Raw genomic sequence first — 17,925 nt, 5'->3', positions numbered from 1 at the left:
TCGATTCATCAAGTTCCCATTGAAATAGGATCCACACAGGGAAAAGCCTTGCCATTGCCATTCGTTGGTTATCAGAGACATCCCAAAAATGTCCGGGTCGAAATATGGCTTTCAAATTAAGTTTCGAATTAAGAATGTTGGGTTGCCTGAAATCTGAATATCCCTGGAAAAGTACAGTGGAAAAATGGTTTGGACTGGCCAAAATAGCAGCAGGTTCCTGAGAGAGGTGACTGAAAAAAGGAACGGTGTTGCTGGTGCGATCACTGGAAAGAGGTGCTGTGCTGCCAGAACAGTTACAGGAAAGAGACGCAGCACTCTTGGAACAGTTTGGTGCTGTTGGAACAGTTATCAATTACATGCAACAATAATCTTTGAAAAGAAAATTTTCCTTCCAAGGCTACTTAGTCCTCCAACTAGAAACTCTGTTCTATGTGAGAAATACTAGTAGAGAAGAAAAGAAATGTAATGATTACATGATAAACATGGAATACAAGACACCTATTTATAAGCGCGAGATAGCATCAACACGTTATATTGATCCAATGAGGGATAGCTTAATAGTAACTCTAATGTTATAACTTTCACATACTAACACTTGACATTTAATATATCTAGGAATATATTTATTGATTTTTTCTTTTCCTTTGTTTCAAGAAAGTCAATAGGTTTCATATTTTTATTTTTAGTATCTTTTATGAAGTATACAAATATAAAACAAACTATGTGTTGCTATTGCATTTGACTCCCCTAGATATAGGGGCCTGTGGGTTGATTGGATTGCAAGACTGGCTGCCAATGGTCTCAATGTGTTCATTTTCGTGGATTTAGCAAATTAGTAGGGAGCTTTTGTATTCTGGAAGCACTTGTCATGTCTTTACTTCCAGCTCTTTTTCTCTTCTATGGTTAATTATTGCCATGTTTCGAAATTATAACAATGCTATACTGCCATAGTCTCTGAATAGTTACTTGGTAACAGGCACGACATACTGTTCTTTTGGGTGGCACGAATGGTGATGATGGGAATTGAGTTTACTGGGACTGTCCCCTTCTCAAATGTTTATCTTCATGGACTAATTCGTGACTCTCAAGTGAGTTCATGCTTTTAATTTACTTGCTTTGAATGTATGTCCTTAATCTTCTTGATCCATTTTTTCTGGATAATTTATTGACCATGCTAGTTGATTTATTGTTCAGTGCAGTTACTTGTCCTGTAAATACAATTCCCTTTTGTTTTGTACAAAATGTGCGTCTGGTTGTTGCAAATTTACATTTGTCCTAAGCCGATGCGTTTAGTTAATTCACATTTCCCTTCCTGCTCTTCGCTACCGTTTCAGCATGAAGGTATGCCTAGTAACATTGTTTTACTACTTGTAAAGAAGAGCTTCTGCTGTTTCGGAGGAAAGAGAACATTATATTCTTCCTAGTTCTCTGGTGGAAGTGTCCAACTTCTAAAAAAGTTGTTCCAGGCCCTGCATTGAAGTTAATATTTTACAGATATCCCCGAACTTCTCGTTGATTGGTCTTTGGATTGATGGGCTCCAAGTATGCAGTTTTTGTTGAACGTCATGTACATATTTGTGATAATGAGTTGAGATTTGCTGAAATAATTGAATATGGGTTGAACCTGCGGTATCTGCATCTGAGTTTCCTCCTGGACTAATCTCAAGCCATCATTAGTTATGATAAGATATGGATTTACATCTCCATTTCCCTGCATCTTTTACTCTATATATTATAGCTTTAAACTTGTCAATGCCCTGTTCCAGGGCAGAAAAATGTCTAAAACATTGGGGAATGTCATAGATCCCCTCGACACCATTGCAGAGTATGGCACAGATGCTTTGCGCTTCACTCTTGCCTTAGGGACTGCTGGTCAGGTTTGTTATGAGCTCATTTTGTCACTAAATCATGGATATGCATATTCCTTTTTCTGCAATGGTGTCCACTTTGGATGCTTTCATCAGCCAGCTTATCTCTTTGTTATAGGATCTAAATTTGTCCATGGAAAGGTTGACCTCTAACAAGGCATTCACCAACAAATTATGGAATGCTGGCAAGTTCATATTGCGGAATTTGCCTCATCAAGATGACACTCTTGCTTGGGAAGCTTTACTGGCCCATAAGGTTTGTCGATTTTGGTGTTTCAACCCAAATATATGTTTTATGACAGTTTGCTTCAAGATCTGTGGATCAGAAGCAGTAAGGCAACATGCAATACGAATGTTTGAAAGAGCTGAAATACTTATTAAAAAGCAAAATGCCTGGAAGAACTGAGATAAGTATTTCAGTAAATGAAATGAAAAAATGCACTAAATCAGAGATCGTCAAAGTGTCAGATTGTGTTTGGTGATTCACATTGACTATCAGATTGAGCTTCGTGACCAGTAAGGGCTTAAATACTCAAGAGCTTAATCCTGGTTGTTGACAAAACTCTCAAACACGTCCAATTTTTTAATTTACTCTGTTTTGCAGCATAGGCTGGCAGCTCAGAAAATTTTCGCTGTTAAATATTTTGGTATATACGCACGTCTCTCAATATTGAAGTCAAGTTCTTCGAGAGTTCTCAATTCTGCATGGCATGCAAATTCACGTCCTAGAACATAGTTGCTCCAAAAGAATTATGTTCTCACCGAAGCCCAAATATTTGGTGTTCAAATCAAGATCCTTGGTTTCTATGTAGATTCTAAAGTGAGAAACTTTTGAAGTACAATGAAATCACTTCTTCAAAATATCTTAGATGGTTATTCACCGGTGAACTTCAATGATCACATAATAAAAAGTAGGAGTAATCCCAAGGTTTTCAAGGGTCCAAAGTTGACTTATGTTTGAATTCTGCATTACGTGCCAATAATATAACATACGAAATGCTTATATATTGCACTATCTACTGTTTTCTCAGTTTGATAAAGTGGAGTCAGTGGTGAAGCTCCCACTACCTGAATGCTGGGTGGTAAGATGATGCTTTTGATCCTTTTTCTATTGGTAAATATGATGTTCTTGATCCTCATTATGTGCACTATGGCATAACGGTCCTGTTTTACCACTTCTACATCTTTCAGGTATCAAAACTTCATGTACTTGTTGATGAAGTCACTGCAAGTTATGAGAAACTTTTCTTTGGAGATGTTGGAAGAGAAATATATGACTTCTTTTGGGCTGATTTTGCTGATTGGTATGTTCTTCCTATTGTTTTAGGTGCTTTTACGTCATTTTGGTTTCCATGTTAGTCTTGTAATTCTTCTATTTTAGTAAGACATTATCCAAAATGTGAACTCTTGACCATCTAGAATGGAAATTATTTCCATTGAATTAATATGCAGAAAGAATGATGTTATTGGTGGATGGGAATTTAATTTGTAGTTCATTCTTATACATTATCTAAAATCTGAAGTGGAGACTATTTTTATTGAAGAGTAATATGCAGAAAGAATGATGGTGATGGTAGGCATGAAAATTTTATCTGTAATTCATTACGCGCTTGCATGGTGACCTGCCTTATTCATGCTCGAAGAACTAGTCAACTGTGACTAAAACAGAGGTCATCACCTCCCGACAAAAACTTAATGATACGTGTTAGGTGTATTAAGACGACGACAACAACAACAACGACCCAGTGAAATCTCACTAGTGGGGTATGGGGAGGGTAGTGTGTACGCAAACCTTACCCTTATCCCGAAGGAGTAGAGAGGCTATTTCCGAAAGACCCTCGGCTCAAGAAGACAAAAAGACAAAAGGAGACAATATGAGTAACACCACAGAACTCATAGGAAAAATAGAAACAACATGAAATCCAGAAGAAAGATGCAAAGCAAAAGCAAAAGCAAAATAGTAACTTTGCCAAACTAGTCTCACAAAGTTATGAAGTAAGGCAAGACTCAACTACCTCCTAACCTACGACCCTAATACTCGACCTCCACATTTTCCTATGTCCTCGAAAATCTGAAGCCTCGCCATATCCTGCCTGATCACCTTCCCCCAATACTTCTTAGGCCGCCCTCTACCTCTTCTCGTGCCCTCCACAACCAGCCGCTCACACCTCCTTACCGGAGCATCTGGGCTTCTCCTCTGTACATACCAGAACCATCTGATTCTCGCTTCCTGCATCTTGTCATCAATGGGAGCCACGCGCACCTTCTCCCGAATATCATCATTCCTAATCTTATCCATCCTAGTATGCCCGCACATACACCTCAACATCCTCATTTCTGCTACCTTCATTAGCCCGTACATCATGGCCAGTCTAACTACCGCTTTATAGAACTTACCTTTGAGTATCAGTGGCACTCTCTTGTCACACAATACTCTAGGTGCTAACCTCCACTTTATCCATCCTACTCCAATACGGTGTGTGACATCCTCGTCGATCTCCCCTCCCCTGGATAACCGACCCAAGGTACTTGAAGCTGCCTCTAATCGGGATGACATGTGATTCAAGCCTCACATCCACGCCCACTTCTCCCGGCTCCACGTTGAACTTACACTCCAGATATTCCGTCTTCGTCCTGCTAAGGTTGAAACCCTTAGATTCAAGAGTCTGTCTCCAAACCTCTAGCCTCTCGTTAACATCGGATCACGACTCATCAATCAGAACTATGCCATCGGCGAATAGCATGCACCATGGCACATCCCCTTGAATGTGGTGTGTTAACACGTCCATCACCAGGGCGAATAAGAACGAACTGAGCGCAGAACCTTGGTGTAACCCCATAACAACCGGAAAATCCTCAGAGTCGCCTCTTACTATCCTAACCCGAGTCTTAGCCCCATCATACATGTCCTTAATCGCTATAATGTAGGGAACCGACACACCTTTTGCCTCCAAGCTTCTCCAGAGAACTTCTCTAGGAACCTTGTCAAACGCTTTCTCTAGGTCAATAACACCATGTGCAGTTCTTTCTTCCTATCTTTGTACTGTTCAACCAACCTCCTAACAAGGTGTATAACTTCTGTAGTAGAACGACCTGGCATGAACCCAAACTGGTTGTCGGAAACGGACACCGTCATCCTCACCCTCGCTTCAACCACCCTCTCCCACACTTTCATAGTATGACTCAATAATTTGATACCCCTATAATTGTTACAACTCTGGATATCACCTTTGTTCTTATACAATGGGACCACCGTACTCCACCTCCACTCATCCGGCATCCTCTTCGCCTTAAAAATAACATTAAACAACCTAGTCAACCACTCCAAACCTGCTCTCCCCACACACTTCCAAAATTCCACCGGAATCTCGTCAGGCCCGGTCGCTCTGCCCCTACTCATCTTACTCATAGCTCCCACGACCTCCTCAACCTTGATGCGCCTGCAGTACGCAGAGTCACCGTGACTCTCGGAATGCTCCAATTCACCTAGCACAATATCCCGATCCCCTACTTCATTCAGAAGTTTGTGAAAGTAAGTGTGCCATCTCCTCTTAATCTGGGAATCTTCCATCAATACTCTACCGTCGTCGTCCTTGATGCATCTCACTTGGTCTAAATCCCGAGCCTTCCTCTCTCTCAGCTTGGCCAGCCGGAATAACTTCTTCTCCCTGCCTTTTCCCCCAGTTCCTCGTACATACGACCATAAGCTGCAGTCTTAGCCTCCGTGGCCGCCAACTTAGCTTCCTTTCTAGCTACCTTATACCTCTCCATGCACGCTCGCCTCTACTCCTCACCTATGCTCCCCACTAACTTCAGGTACGCCGCCTTTTTCGCTTCCATTTTACCTTGTACCACTTCATTCCACCACCAGTCTCCTTTGTACCCACCAGAGACGCCCGTTGAGACCCCTAACACCTCTCTCGCAGCCTCTCTCATACAGTCTGCTGTCATTGACCACATAATGCTCGCGTCACCACTGCTCCTCCAAGCTCCCATAGCGACAACCGCCCCTCCAACTCTTGGGTTAAGAATAAAGTTAAAATGAGTAAGCTTAGCTGTGAAAGGAGGTTATGAAAATGTTTACTTCTCCTTCATCATGAAACAAGTTTTCTAAATTCTACCATGAAATTGGTGATGATAAAGTGATTTCTGATACGTTTCTCTTGAGCAGAATGTAAGAGCCTCCTCATTAATGCTTACCTCGTTTATCTCTTCTTTGCTTACCCTGACAGGAAGTTCTCTTGCTTTTCCTTGGTGAAGTGGAATAGGCGAAATTTAAAATGTTAATGAACTTAGATAAGAATGAGATATACGTTGCTAATATGCCCATTGATGCTCCTTGAAGATGCAAGCTTTAATGTCATGATATTTGTGGGTGTATTGTATTGGAGGAGTACTATTGAATACATCTGAGTTTCTAAAACATAAAATCTGGTTCTGGACAATTTTAGTTGCATCAATGGCAAGCGTGACATGGAACCTGTTGGAGGGTTTAAGTGATAGGTAATCTACATTATGTTTGGTATAAGAGGGAGACAAATGGGAAGGGGGAGGTGGGCGTGCTTGTTTATTCCCCAAGGCGAACTATTGACCTTTTCATTGGGAAACTTATAGTAACTGGAGTTGGAAGTTTAGTAATGTTCAGTTCCTCCTTCCCTTCCTGCTATAGAGGGGTTGAAAAAGCTGATGTAGAAGTGTAATGTTCCTCCACTCTCCTCTTTTTCTTCACTTCTGACCCAAAGAAAAGAAAAAGAAATTACCTGTTTTCATTTATTCTTTTCCTTTAATCCATCCTATCGTCATCCAAACCTTAGCCAAATATAGTATAGCTTTATAATTTATCTATCTCATCTTCTGTCACTAAATCTCTGTCTACTTTATAAGGTACATTGAAGTTAGTAAAGCTCGCCTGTATCACTCCGGAGATCATTCTGTTGCATCTGTATCACAAGCAGCTCTGCTATATATTTTTGGGAGCATCCTTAAATTGCTACATCCATTTATGCCTTTCGTAACTGAAGAGCTCTGGCAGGTGATGTGATATATCCTTTTACTTTTGTGCTTTGATCAGTGCCTTTTATTGTTTTATATATGTATAGTTCATGCCAAATCCGATGTTACAAGATGAGTGAGGATTATGCAATGGGATATTTATGAGAACTCGCAATCTACGGAAAAGAGTTTCTCACTCCGAAAGTCTTAATATTATAGTTGAATAACAAAATATCCATATTGTTTACCTCCTGGTAACTAAAACTTACATGCAAATATGTGGGATGTATGGAACAATCTGAATTTTAGTTGTTTTACAATGGTATAGTTTTTATTTTCGGGTTTTTTCACTTAAAGATAGGTGTTTGTTTGAGGTAACATTAAAGGCAATGGAGCTATTTAAATATAGAGTAGTCAAAGGCGAAAAGCTTAAACAAGGCTAAAGTTGCTTTACGCGCATAGCAGAATTAAAGCATTGGCTTTTGCAGGAAAAAACGCTAATGAAGAATACCCAAGTCCCAAGTTAAAAATGTAATGCAAGAAAACATTACTACAAGTATAAATTATACTCCCTCCGTTTCAAATTATGTGAACCTATTTGACTGCGCTCGGAGTTTAAAAATAAAAAGACGACTTTTGAAATTGTGGTGTAAAATGAGGCACATAATATTTTGTGCGGCTATAAATCATTGAATAAAGGTAAATTGTTTTCAATATAATAAGGAGCCATTCTTTTTGGCACGAACTAAAAAGGAAATAGGTTTACATAAATTGAAACAGAGGGAGTAATTATTTGGACAGAAGAATTGTCAAACTATACTTAAGTGAAATATACAAAAAGAATCATGTCAATCAAGTTCATTGACCATTTTAAATTTCTAACTTAGATGAAGATATGTAGTTTGAACACTTAACTTTTGGCTATTTAGTTGTTAGTTTCTTATACTAAACCTGTAGTTTCTTGTTCCTAATCACTAACACTTCAATCGACATATTTTCTTAATGATTAATGTATCACTTTGTGAAGTATATTTACAAGGTGAAGAGAAGCATGCGAAGCTCAAAAGCTTAAGCATGTCTTAGGCGAGCTTTTACCAACACTTGTTAAATTTCATTTCTAGATGTCAGTCAGCCTCTAGTGAATGCACCCCCACCCAATCCCACCCTCACTCCCCTAAAAGGAAAAAGAAAAAGAAAAGAGTGGCTTAAAGCTTGTCAATACTTACTTTTTTCACACAAGGTCACACTAATTTGTTTATGAGTTCTAATGCTGATCCATAACTTTGGGTCCTAGTCCACTCATAGCTGATTTGAGTCTTCTGGCGTCATAACATGCCAACTTATTACCATTCTGATCTAAGTTGCTCAGACACGTTGCGGATGTTCGAAACGGGTGCGGATCTAGAGGTCAGATCCTTTGAGATGTAAATTCTAAGATTCGGGGATACGGATCCTAGTACGGATACGGATGAGGGATCTTGCTAAAAATAATTCAAAGAAATATATAAAAATATCTCTAAATTATGAGAAATTTTATGGAATACTTACGTATAGCTTGTAAAGTGTAGATTTCTTTTTTATTCTCAAGGTTATAGATAAGTAAATGATTGATTTCCTAGATAAGGTATGCTATTTTCTTCAAATTTACCCTAGTTTTGGTTCCGATTCCGGGAATTAAATTGTATCTCGTCTCAAAATTTTCCATCCGTCGTGGTCAAAGTACCCAAAATTGTTTGATCAGATCCGGTACGTATCCCATACCAACACCCACACTAGTGTCGTGGCGACACGGGTGTGGCACCTAAACTGCCGTGTCGGAGCAACTTAGATTCTGATAGTCTTGCATCCTAGTTCTTTTCCCATGTTAATTCTATGTAGTTCTTTACTATAATCATGTCTGTGAAAGGTCAAGCCCCGGTAAATCTGCATTATCAGTTGATGAAATGGTCTGCAAATATGTGTTTAAGTAGTAGCATGGTCTTCCACCTATTCGGTATCACCATAGCTTCTTGTCGTTGATTTCCTGAAATGCATTAATATCTTAATTAGTAGCAGATTTAAACTATGACTTATTTTATCGATTTTTCTTTTAGGAGGATTTGGCTATTTTCTTGTGTTGTCGATCTGATGCCACTGTCATTTATAGTACAACAATAAAATAAAATAGACTGCATAATTTGGAAGTGGTTGTAGAATAACAGATGCAATATTGTCAATGTTGAAGCTGATATAAATTTCTGATTTTGTCCAAAGATAGCCAAAGTGGAGACAAAGGAATACCCACTTTCAAATAGAAAAGAAATGGAATTTGGGTACCCGTTTGTTTCCAAATTCGGTTAACATTGGGAAGAAATAGAAATCTAATATCAGCTTCAATGTTGATGATACTGGTCAATTATTCCACATATATCTCTACATCAGCTTTTATTTGGCCTTGGGCCTGCTAGCTGATGAGGATGCAAGCAGTAACTTAGCTTGCTGCAAAATCTGGAAATCTTATATGATTATTCAGTTTTGCTTCAATAGCAAAATAGCTTAAGAATACATGCTGTTCTCATTGCAGTTTGACTTCTCCCGTTTCTGCAGGCATTACCCAGTCGACAGGAAGCTCTTATAGTATCTGCATGGCCACCTACTTCACTTCCCAGGGATATTGATTCCATAAAAAAATTTGAGAACTTACAGGCATTGGTGAGTTTGATTATCAACTTTTCTTGTCCCAATTTTCATTTTATCTATAATTCTAGTTATCCTGGATAATTTATCCCTTCCATCAATTCAGACTAGAGCCATCAGAAATGTACGAGCGGAGTATGCAGTTGAGCCAGCAAAACTTATTTCTGCATCTATTGTTGCAAATCCAGATGTCATTCAGTATATCTCTGTAAGATCTCCACTTTATTCATAAACGTGGACTGTGTTCGGATAACTATTCTTTCTGAAAGGTGGTGGCTATGGTTTTCTGGTATCATTTTCCTGTGTTACTAATCAAACGAACACGATAAAATGCAGGAGCACTTAAAAATAATGGACCTTTGAAATGCAACAAAATTAATGAACTTATCAGTTAATATGCGCCTAGTTTCAAAATATGTCTAGATTCTTTTGATTTTTGCAGGAGATGCTGAAGATTATCCCATGACATTCTATAAGACATTGTAGAATATTTTGCCTCTACTATGAAATAATTACATACCATACTATTCATTTTTTGATTTAAAACATACCATATTATTCATACACTGAGATTCTCAAATAAGGAGCCTTTGTTGACGTTGTTGATAATCAATTCACCAAGAACTACTCTCTTTATTTTAACAATGTTACAATGAGCCCTATATATAATACATATTCTACTCCTACTATTCTCTTCTTTCGTTTCTTTTCTGATATTATTGTCTCCTCTGTTGAGCCGAGGGTCTCCCAGAAACAGCCTCTCTATCGTTCTGGGGTAGGGGTAAGGTCTGCGTACATCCTACCCTCCCCAGACCCCACTAGTGGGATTTTACTGGGTATGTTGTTGTTGTTGTTGCTGCTACAAGGATTATAAGAAAATAATACAGTGGCAAGCCGAAAGCAAGGAGCACAACAAAACAAATTAGGGGACACACAAATCATATGTACCGAGCTTGTTACATATGTAACTAATACGAGGACCAGTGATGGACTTGGTGAAAATATTTACAAGCTGATCATTCGACATACAAGACCACTAGACTCCCTTGAGCAACAAAACCAAGTGGTTGCTGATAAGCAGAAGTTGGCCGAAAGGTCGCCGGAAAAATTTGAAAATAGTGAGACTAAGCCGAATTCCACACTACAAAATAGGTTCTAAAACACCACCAGAAAACAGAAACTTTTCTGGAAATTACTGTTCACACCGAGAAATCATTGTTCATGCCAGAAAAAGTGCATTGTTCACGTCGGAGAAAATAAAAGTTGTCAAAATCTGATGTAATTTATATAGGTAGGCGCGGAATCACTGGACGAGTAAGTTGTCCTGAAGAAGTTTTGTCAAAAAGTGGCCGGAATGGCTCATGCACCGGAAAAGTTACTGTAGCTTGTCAGAACCCTAGTTCTGGCGGCACGTGAAGGCGCGTGACTTTCTGCCGGAGCGATTGACTGGGGTTTTGTCGTCTGACTTTTCCGAACAAGATGGTAGTGTTGGTTTTCGTACAGCACTTATCGATGAGGAGATAACACAGATCAATCTTGAGCCGTCAACCGGAAAGATGCACGGTGACTTGACTTTTCTGTTAAGATGGGACTGGGATTTCTGGGGTTTGGTCGCACAAGGGTTTCAGATCTGATAGTGGTACTGATATTATGCACAGTACCACTGTAGCAGTGATGAACCCTAAGAACAAGACGAATTTGCTGGAAAATTGCACATCAATTAGATTTTTCTTCCCGGATGTCGCTGGAATGATGCACAACGATAATTTTCTCACTGGAGCTCTGATACCATGTGAGAATGCATGAGAGAAAAATTTATTTATTTTAACAATGTTACAATGAGCCCTATATATAATACATATTCTACTCCTACTATTCTCTTCTTTCGTTTCTTTTCTGATATTATTGTCTCCTCTGTTGAGCCGAGGGTCTCCCAGAAACAGCCTCTCTATCGTTCTGGGGTAGGGGTAAGGTCTGCGTACATCCTACCCTCCCCAGACCCACTAGTGGGATTTTACTGAGAATGTTGTTGTTGTTGATTCTACTCGTACTACATATTGGACTAGGACATATTCTACTCCTACTAAATATAGGACTAGGACTATTTACACATAACTATTTAACATTGATAATCAATTCACCAAGAACTACTCTCTCATCTTTCCCCTTTTTACATGGACAAACAGACTTGTGGTGGTTATCATTGCTATCTTGTTCGATGAATACTACGCAATGGGATACATGTTGAAGGAAACATTTTCTCTTTATTCTGTAACACTTCTCATACAAAATTTGATTAGACTAGAAATGATCACATATGATAGAGAGTGTCAGTAACATGTTGAAAACTTGATAGGATAAGACATGATCACATACGATATCTAGCGAGTAACACAAAGAGAAGAATAAATGAGAGGTCGCTTGAGATAGTTTGAGCACATTCGATGTAGACCTCCACGATCATTGGTCTGTAGGTGCAACAAAATGATGATTGCAGATGATTAAAAGGGACAAGCAAGCCTAAAATCGAATGTAGAAAAGTTGTTAGTTAGTTAGTTGTTATGTAAATAAGCATAGTCTTACATGAAATAGGAGTAATGTAGGTATTGTGTATTGTCATAAATAGGGGTACTTGTATTATAGTTAATGTACATCTATAATATAATTTTTCCGTGTCATATTTCTCACATGGTATCAAAGTGGCAATGAGAAAATATCCGGGAAAGAAAACCCAGCCGAAACAGTCGTCGTGCTTCAATTCCGGCGACCTTTTTAGGGCTATTTTTCGTCAAACCAATTTCCATCGATGTTGTGCAAAAACCAATACCACCACAAGGTCCCCCAACCCCCGACGACCAAACCTCAACAGAAACCTCCGGCAACCGACTTCTCACGCGCCGCCACGCGCCGATCAGAGACAATATTTTTCCGGCGAGATCTACTCTATGCGCTTGCGCGTGGAGCCCTTTCTTGCCACTTTTTGAAAAACATTCTTCGAAACAGTTGGACCGCCTTTTAATTCCGAGCTAACCTGTAATTTTTTTTAAAAATTTCGAGCACTTTGAAAATTTTCCGGTAATTACAGTAGTTTTCCGGCAGCTGCAAGATTTTTCCGGCAACTATACAGTGTTTTTCTGGCAACTATAATTGATTCTTTGTTTTATTTGGTGCTAATTTGCTATACCTCTTTTCAATCCGACAATGTCTGTGGGAGTTGATGTTTTTGAGTCTAAAAACACGGGTTCTGAAAGTTCCGGTATTATGGTAACCTTAGAACCTTTAATGGAAAGTTAAAACTACTTAGCTTGGGCTTTGTCTGTCGAGTTGTGGTGTAAAGATCAAGGTGTTCAATATCATTTAACAAAAAAGGCTAGCGAATGAGATGAAAATGCCAAAACACTTTGGGAGAAGGTCGATACTCAGTTATGTAGTATCCCGTGGCAATCTATTGATTCCAAGTTGATGCCCTTGTTCGGTCTGTTCTAGGCATGTTATTTAGTTTGGGAAAAGGCTCGTACTTCGTACACTAATGACATAGACCATTTCTCGATTTGTTCATGTCATCCTTGCGATAAGAACGTTCCATTGGCTTCCTATTACTTTCTTGAGGATCCCAAAGAATGTAGGCTGAGGAAGTGATGTGCCCTTATGTGATCAGAGCCAGAGCTATAATTTGAAGTTTGTGGGTTCTAAATTTACCACAATTCCCATAGTTCGTCTCAGTTACTGGGTTTGCAATTAAGTATTTATATATATATATACACACACACACACAGAGAGAGATTTAATGAATTTCTTAATACAAATACAGAGTTTAAGCAAAGATCAGTGGGTTCGGCTGAACCCGTACCACATAGGTAAATTAACTACATATAGGGTGTGTTTGGTATGAAGGAAAATGTTTTCATGCAGAATGTTTTCATGGAAAATGAGTGATTTTATCACTTCTTTTCCCTTGTTTGGTTGGTGAGAGAAAAACTTTTTTCGGAAAATATTTTCTAGTGTTTGGTTAGAGAGTATAAAATATTTTTAGGAAAATAATTCTATATGCTACTCTCCTCAACCCACCTTCCCCAAAATCCTCATGTTTCCTATATTCCCCCCTCCCCCTCCTCCCCCAAATTTCCTCCTCCGGAACTCTAGTTTCTTCAATAATTAGTTATTCTTTTCAAATTCACACAAATCCGAAGGAACTAATGTGCTAGTTTACTTTTTCACACAAGAACAACGTTGAAATTTGAGCTTGATAACTAAAAAGAAAATATATATTTTTTGTTGAAAAAGATATTATTATTTCTACAACATGAAAAGAAATTACTCATTTTGTTGAATGAAAGAAAATCTTTTTTCTACATCATGAAAAAAAATACTCGTTTTGTTGAAATGAAATACTTTTCTACATCGTGAAAAGAAAATACTCGTTTTATTGGGAGAAAAATACTTTTTCTCTTTCAGGAAAAAAAATAGTCGTTTTTGTTGAAATGAAAGAAAATACTTTTTCTACCTCACGAAAAAAAGTACTCGTTTAGTTGAAATGAAAGAAAATATTTTTTCTACATCATAAAAAGAATATATTCGTTTTGTTGTAATAAAACAAATTACTCTATTTAAGACATGAAAAGAAAGTACTCTTAATAATATTTCTATTTAGGGTGGGAGGTGGGCAAGATTGGGGTGTGGTGGGGGAGTAGGGATTGGGGTGGGTGGGATAGGGGTGGTTTGGGGGTGGGATGGATGCGGTGGGTGGGGGTGGGTTGGTGGGGATAAGGAATAGGGTGGAGAAGGTTGAAAAAGAATATTGGAAAATGTTTTCCCTTTTTTTGATAGGGAAAACATTTTTATCCTATTGGAGAAAAATGAGTTTATGAGGAAAATATTTTCCAAAACATTTAAGCCAACCAAACATGGGAAAACTGGAAAATATTTTCCGGAAAATATTTTTCTTCGTACCAAACACACCCATAGTGTTCACTATCTGCCTTCTGAGTCAGTGAGGTCAGCTTACCGCATGGCGGCCATATTATAACAGATCAGTCACTTCTGTTTGTTCTCAATTTTGTGCCATATTAAATGCATTTCTCTTACCAGAAGAAATTTATATATGCCTATGTGGATATCAGCACATGGCTATCACTTAATGCAGGGAGAGAGAGAAGTTTTAGCTCTTCTTTCAAGACTGGATTTGGGAAATGTCAATTTTGCAGAAGCTCCCCCAGGTATGTCGAACTCAAGTATCACACGTTGCAAAAGGTTGATAAACTCCGCATCGTTAGATTTCTCTGGTTTAATGTTCTTTTTAATTGTAGTTTTATCTTAATATGAGATGAATTGCAGGAGATGCAAATCAGTCTGTCCACGTTGTTGCTAGTGAAGGTCTAGAAGCTTATCTTCCTCTATCAGATATGGTGGACATCTCTGCTGAAGTTCAGCGTCTCTCTAAGCGCCTTGTCAAGATGCAAGCTGAATATGATGGGCTGATGGCTCGTTTGAGTTCTTCAAGTGTGAGTTCTCCATTTTCTCATTTTGCCGGATAAATAAATTGAATGCCAAACTTAAATTTACTTCAGAATTCCTTACAGTAAAAATAAAAAAGGCAACATGGTACTTAGAGGCAAATACGCCCACATATTGCGAATAATAAATAAAGATGTCTTACTTTTCCATTTACTTCAAGAAATAAAGATGTCTTACTTTTCCATTTACTTCAAGAAATAAAGATGTCTTACTTTTCCATTTACTTTATCAAAAGATAGTTTTATACTATTAATTTGTGTGCATACATACCATCACTTCTATTTGATATACCAAGAATGGTGCAACTAGGCAAAGTTTTATTGTGAACGAAAATTGGAATACCTCAGATGCAAAGTAGGCGTTCTAGTTTTTTCCTGATATGTTCAACATTTCAAAAGGCTCTCCCCCGACTGTTGAAACAGTATATAGTTAAAATCTTACAGTATTATGTCTTGCTTCTCCATTTCCACTTTTCTATGTCACGGACCTTATAGAGTTGCTATGTGCAGTTTGTAGAGAAAGCTCCTGAGGATATTGTTCGTGGCGTCCGAGAAAAAGCGGCAGAAGCAGAAGAGAAGTTAACTCTAACTAAAAACCGCCTTAATTTCCTCAAGTCAAAAGTTTTGATTGCAAATTAGTTTCATTCGAACAATCCTTTGTTGCCGCTTACCCTAGTTCAACCCACTAGAGGCTCATTACATTATTTTTGAGCTTTTTGCTCGATATCAAGATGAGTAGCCTCTTCCACAAGAACAAGGTGGAGATCATCTAATCGCATTCTCGTAAGGCATTCTTTCATCTTTCTTCACCTCGACTAGTAATTCCATCAAAAGGGTACTGCTTTACTTAATCTGTGTTGTGCTTCAGTCTAAGAGTAGGGCGTTGAAAAATAAAGCATCAAGTGGCGGCTTTTACCCATTTTTCTCATTAACCCCTAGAAAGAGTTTGGGTGGGGTGGGGTTAGATGATGTACAGAATTATATTTTTGTGAACATTTGTCACGTTAGTGATCATGATTGCTATATTCCATGTGTTAGAGTTGACTCGATTCCAGCTTCACAGAAGCACAAGTTAGTCTTTCTGTCTGTTATGATTTTTCTATCTTTTCAAATCTTGTTTGGTCGTCATCTTTTGGTTGTAATTTGTAACAAATGGCAGTTGAGATGCTCATAATTGTTAGATGCATTAATCAGTTGTTTTTCTTTATTTCTGTTAAATCGTTGCTAGATTTTATGCATCAAGACTAATAGGAATCAAATGTGAATCCTTGCTGCTGTATTTATACGCAGAAATCACGTTGGAGGACAGTGACGCCTTCTTACTAAAGTTAGTAGTAAGTAGGACTAACTCCCTCCGTTCACTTTTACATGGCATGTATACTAAAAATAGATTTTCATTTTTACTTGTCACTTTATGCATATTAAGAGGAGATAATTTTTTTTGTTCCTGTTATACACACAGTATTTATTATTCATTTCAAATCATTTTCTCAAATCCAATAAAATATGCATCAATTAATATGAGTATTATGGTAAATTATGTACTGCATTTATTATTTCTTAAGGGACGTGAAAAGTCAAAACGTGCCAAGTAAAAGTGAACAAAGGGAGTAATTAACATGGACAAGCTGATCTGCCCACGGCAAAAGTAGAATTATATATTTGAAGAATCTGCGCAGAAAATGTCTCTTTCACTTTCTTGATTCATTGATGTGCTTGCAAAATGGTTGTGCCTTTTTGGTAAAATAAGTCGACTTTATGTTATGTATCATGATGCCTCTGCTTGGATTACTTGACTACAGTCAAATTTTAATTTGGTTTTTGACACGATACTTTCACTGGTCTTTCTAACAGTGTGCGGAATAACCAGAAAAAGAGGGAAAAATCGAAAGTGCCGATTCATTATAATATTTTGTTATTTTGTTTGCTCTTCAAACAAATGCTCTTTGTCAAATTAATTTTTTCTATAACCTTAGAAGGTTAAGAAAGTTTATTTGGTAGATTACCTTAAGTTTATTTGGTAGATTACCTGCCCGGCTACCTTTGCATATTAGCTGTGCATGATGATGGGATTGTCGACTCGCTTCAGGACTACCTTGCGATTAATGTTGGTGACGAGACCTATCATGACCCAAGTTGGAGGCCGTGGGCTTTTTCTTTTTTTAAATCTTATTGATAGGATGCGAAAGGTATTTTGAATGTGATTAGCTTGTCCATTGAGCATGAGTGTGGAACAAAGGCGTATCGCTGTCTTTATCCGACGAAGCTCCTTCTTTTGGATTATACGAATTCTGCCTTCGTTATTTTATCGCTTGAGCCTGACTTTGTTCTTCATCTTGCACACCGGCGGCGAATCACTAAGGAGTCGTTTGGTATGAGGTATAAGAAGGTATAGTGTTGGTATAAAAATTTAATATCACCTTAATACATTGTTTGGTTAGCAAACCTGGTATAAGTTATTCCGAGACTAAAATTAGTACTGGAATAGCTTATACCTTGTAGAGGGCGGGTTAATTAGTGTCGAGATAACTTATACCTTCTTCTTAGAAATTATGCTATTGTCATTTTTAATAAGACATACCAAACAATGGATAAAAAACAATACCAGGATAACAAGTCCCAGCATAATTAATCCCAGCATAACTTATTCAGGTATAAGCCGTATTCAAACCAAACGACCCCTAATGTGATTTTTATCCTATCGTATCAAACTATCAGTTATCGCTAGAGCACACATTTAGAATCAAAGAAAGATTAGTGAGTTTTGTTGAATTCACAAGTGAGTTACAAAGCATATGCAGGATCATTATCTAGTCCTTCCAAAACGGGGCATTTGTATTTATACCCGTTTTTTTGGTCACGTTTTAACTTATACC

The 17,925-nt window shown here is 38.1% G+C and overlaps 1 protein-coding gene across 4 annotated transcripts in view; it reads left to right on the top strand.

Annotated features, from left to right (window-relative positions):
* Positions 1 to 16,256, top strand: part of LOC107803237 (valine--tRNA ligase, chloroplastic/mitochondrial 2) — a 42,564-nt gene extending 26,308 nt beyond the window's left edge. For all 4 annotated transcript variants that reach the window (XM_016626891.2, XM_016626919.2, XM_016626902.2 and 1 more), the window contains 11 exons: positions 977 to 1,088; positions 1,767 to 1,877; positions 1,987 to 2,124; positions 2,900 to 2,950; positions 3,060 to 3,172; positions 6,753 to 6,900; positions 9,447 to 9,551; positions 9,643 to 9,744; positions 14,680 to 14,752; positions 14,871 to 15,037; positions 15,560 to 16,256. In XM_016626891.2, the coding sequence (XP_016482377.1) occupies positions 977 to 1,088; positions 1,767 to 1,877; positions 1,987 to 2,124; positions 2,900 to 2,950; positions 3,060 to 3,172; positions 6,753 to 6,900; positions 9,447 to 9,551; positions 9,643 to 9,744; positions 14,680 to 14,752; positions 14,871 to 15,037; positions 15,560 to 15,688 (1,249 nt within the window). In that variant the 3' untranslated portion in view covers positions 15,689 to 16,256. The remainder of the gene's footprint in view (positions 1 to 976; positions 1,089 to 1,766; positions 1,878 to 1,986; positions 2,125 to 2,899; positions 2,951 to 3,059; positions 3,173 to 6,752; positions 6,901 to 9,446; positions 9,552 to 9,642; positions 9,745 to 14,679; positions 14,753 to 14,870; positions 15,038 to 15,559) is intronic.
* Positions 16,257 to 17,925: the final 1,669 nt, after the last annotated feature.

This window comes from Nicotiana tabacum, chromosome 8, assembly GCF_000715075.1.
Source record: "Nicotiana tabacum cultivar K326 chromosome 8, ASM71507v2, whole genome shotgun sequence".
Classification (NCBI taxonomy): Eukaryota; Viridiplantae; Streptophyta; class Magnoliopsida; order Solanales; family Solanaceae; genus Nicotiana; species Nicotiana tabacum.
This window is presented reverse-complemented; position numbering and strand designations above follow the sequence as displayed.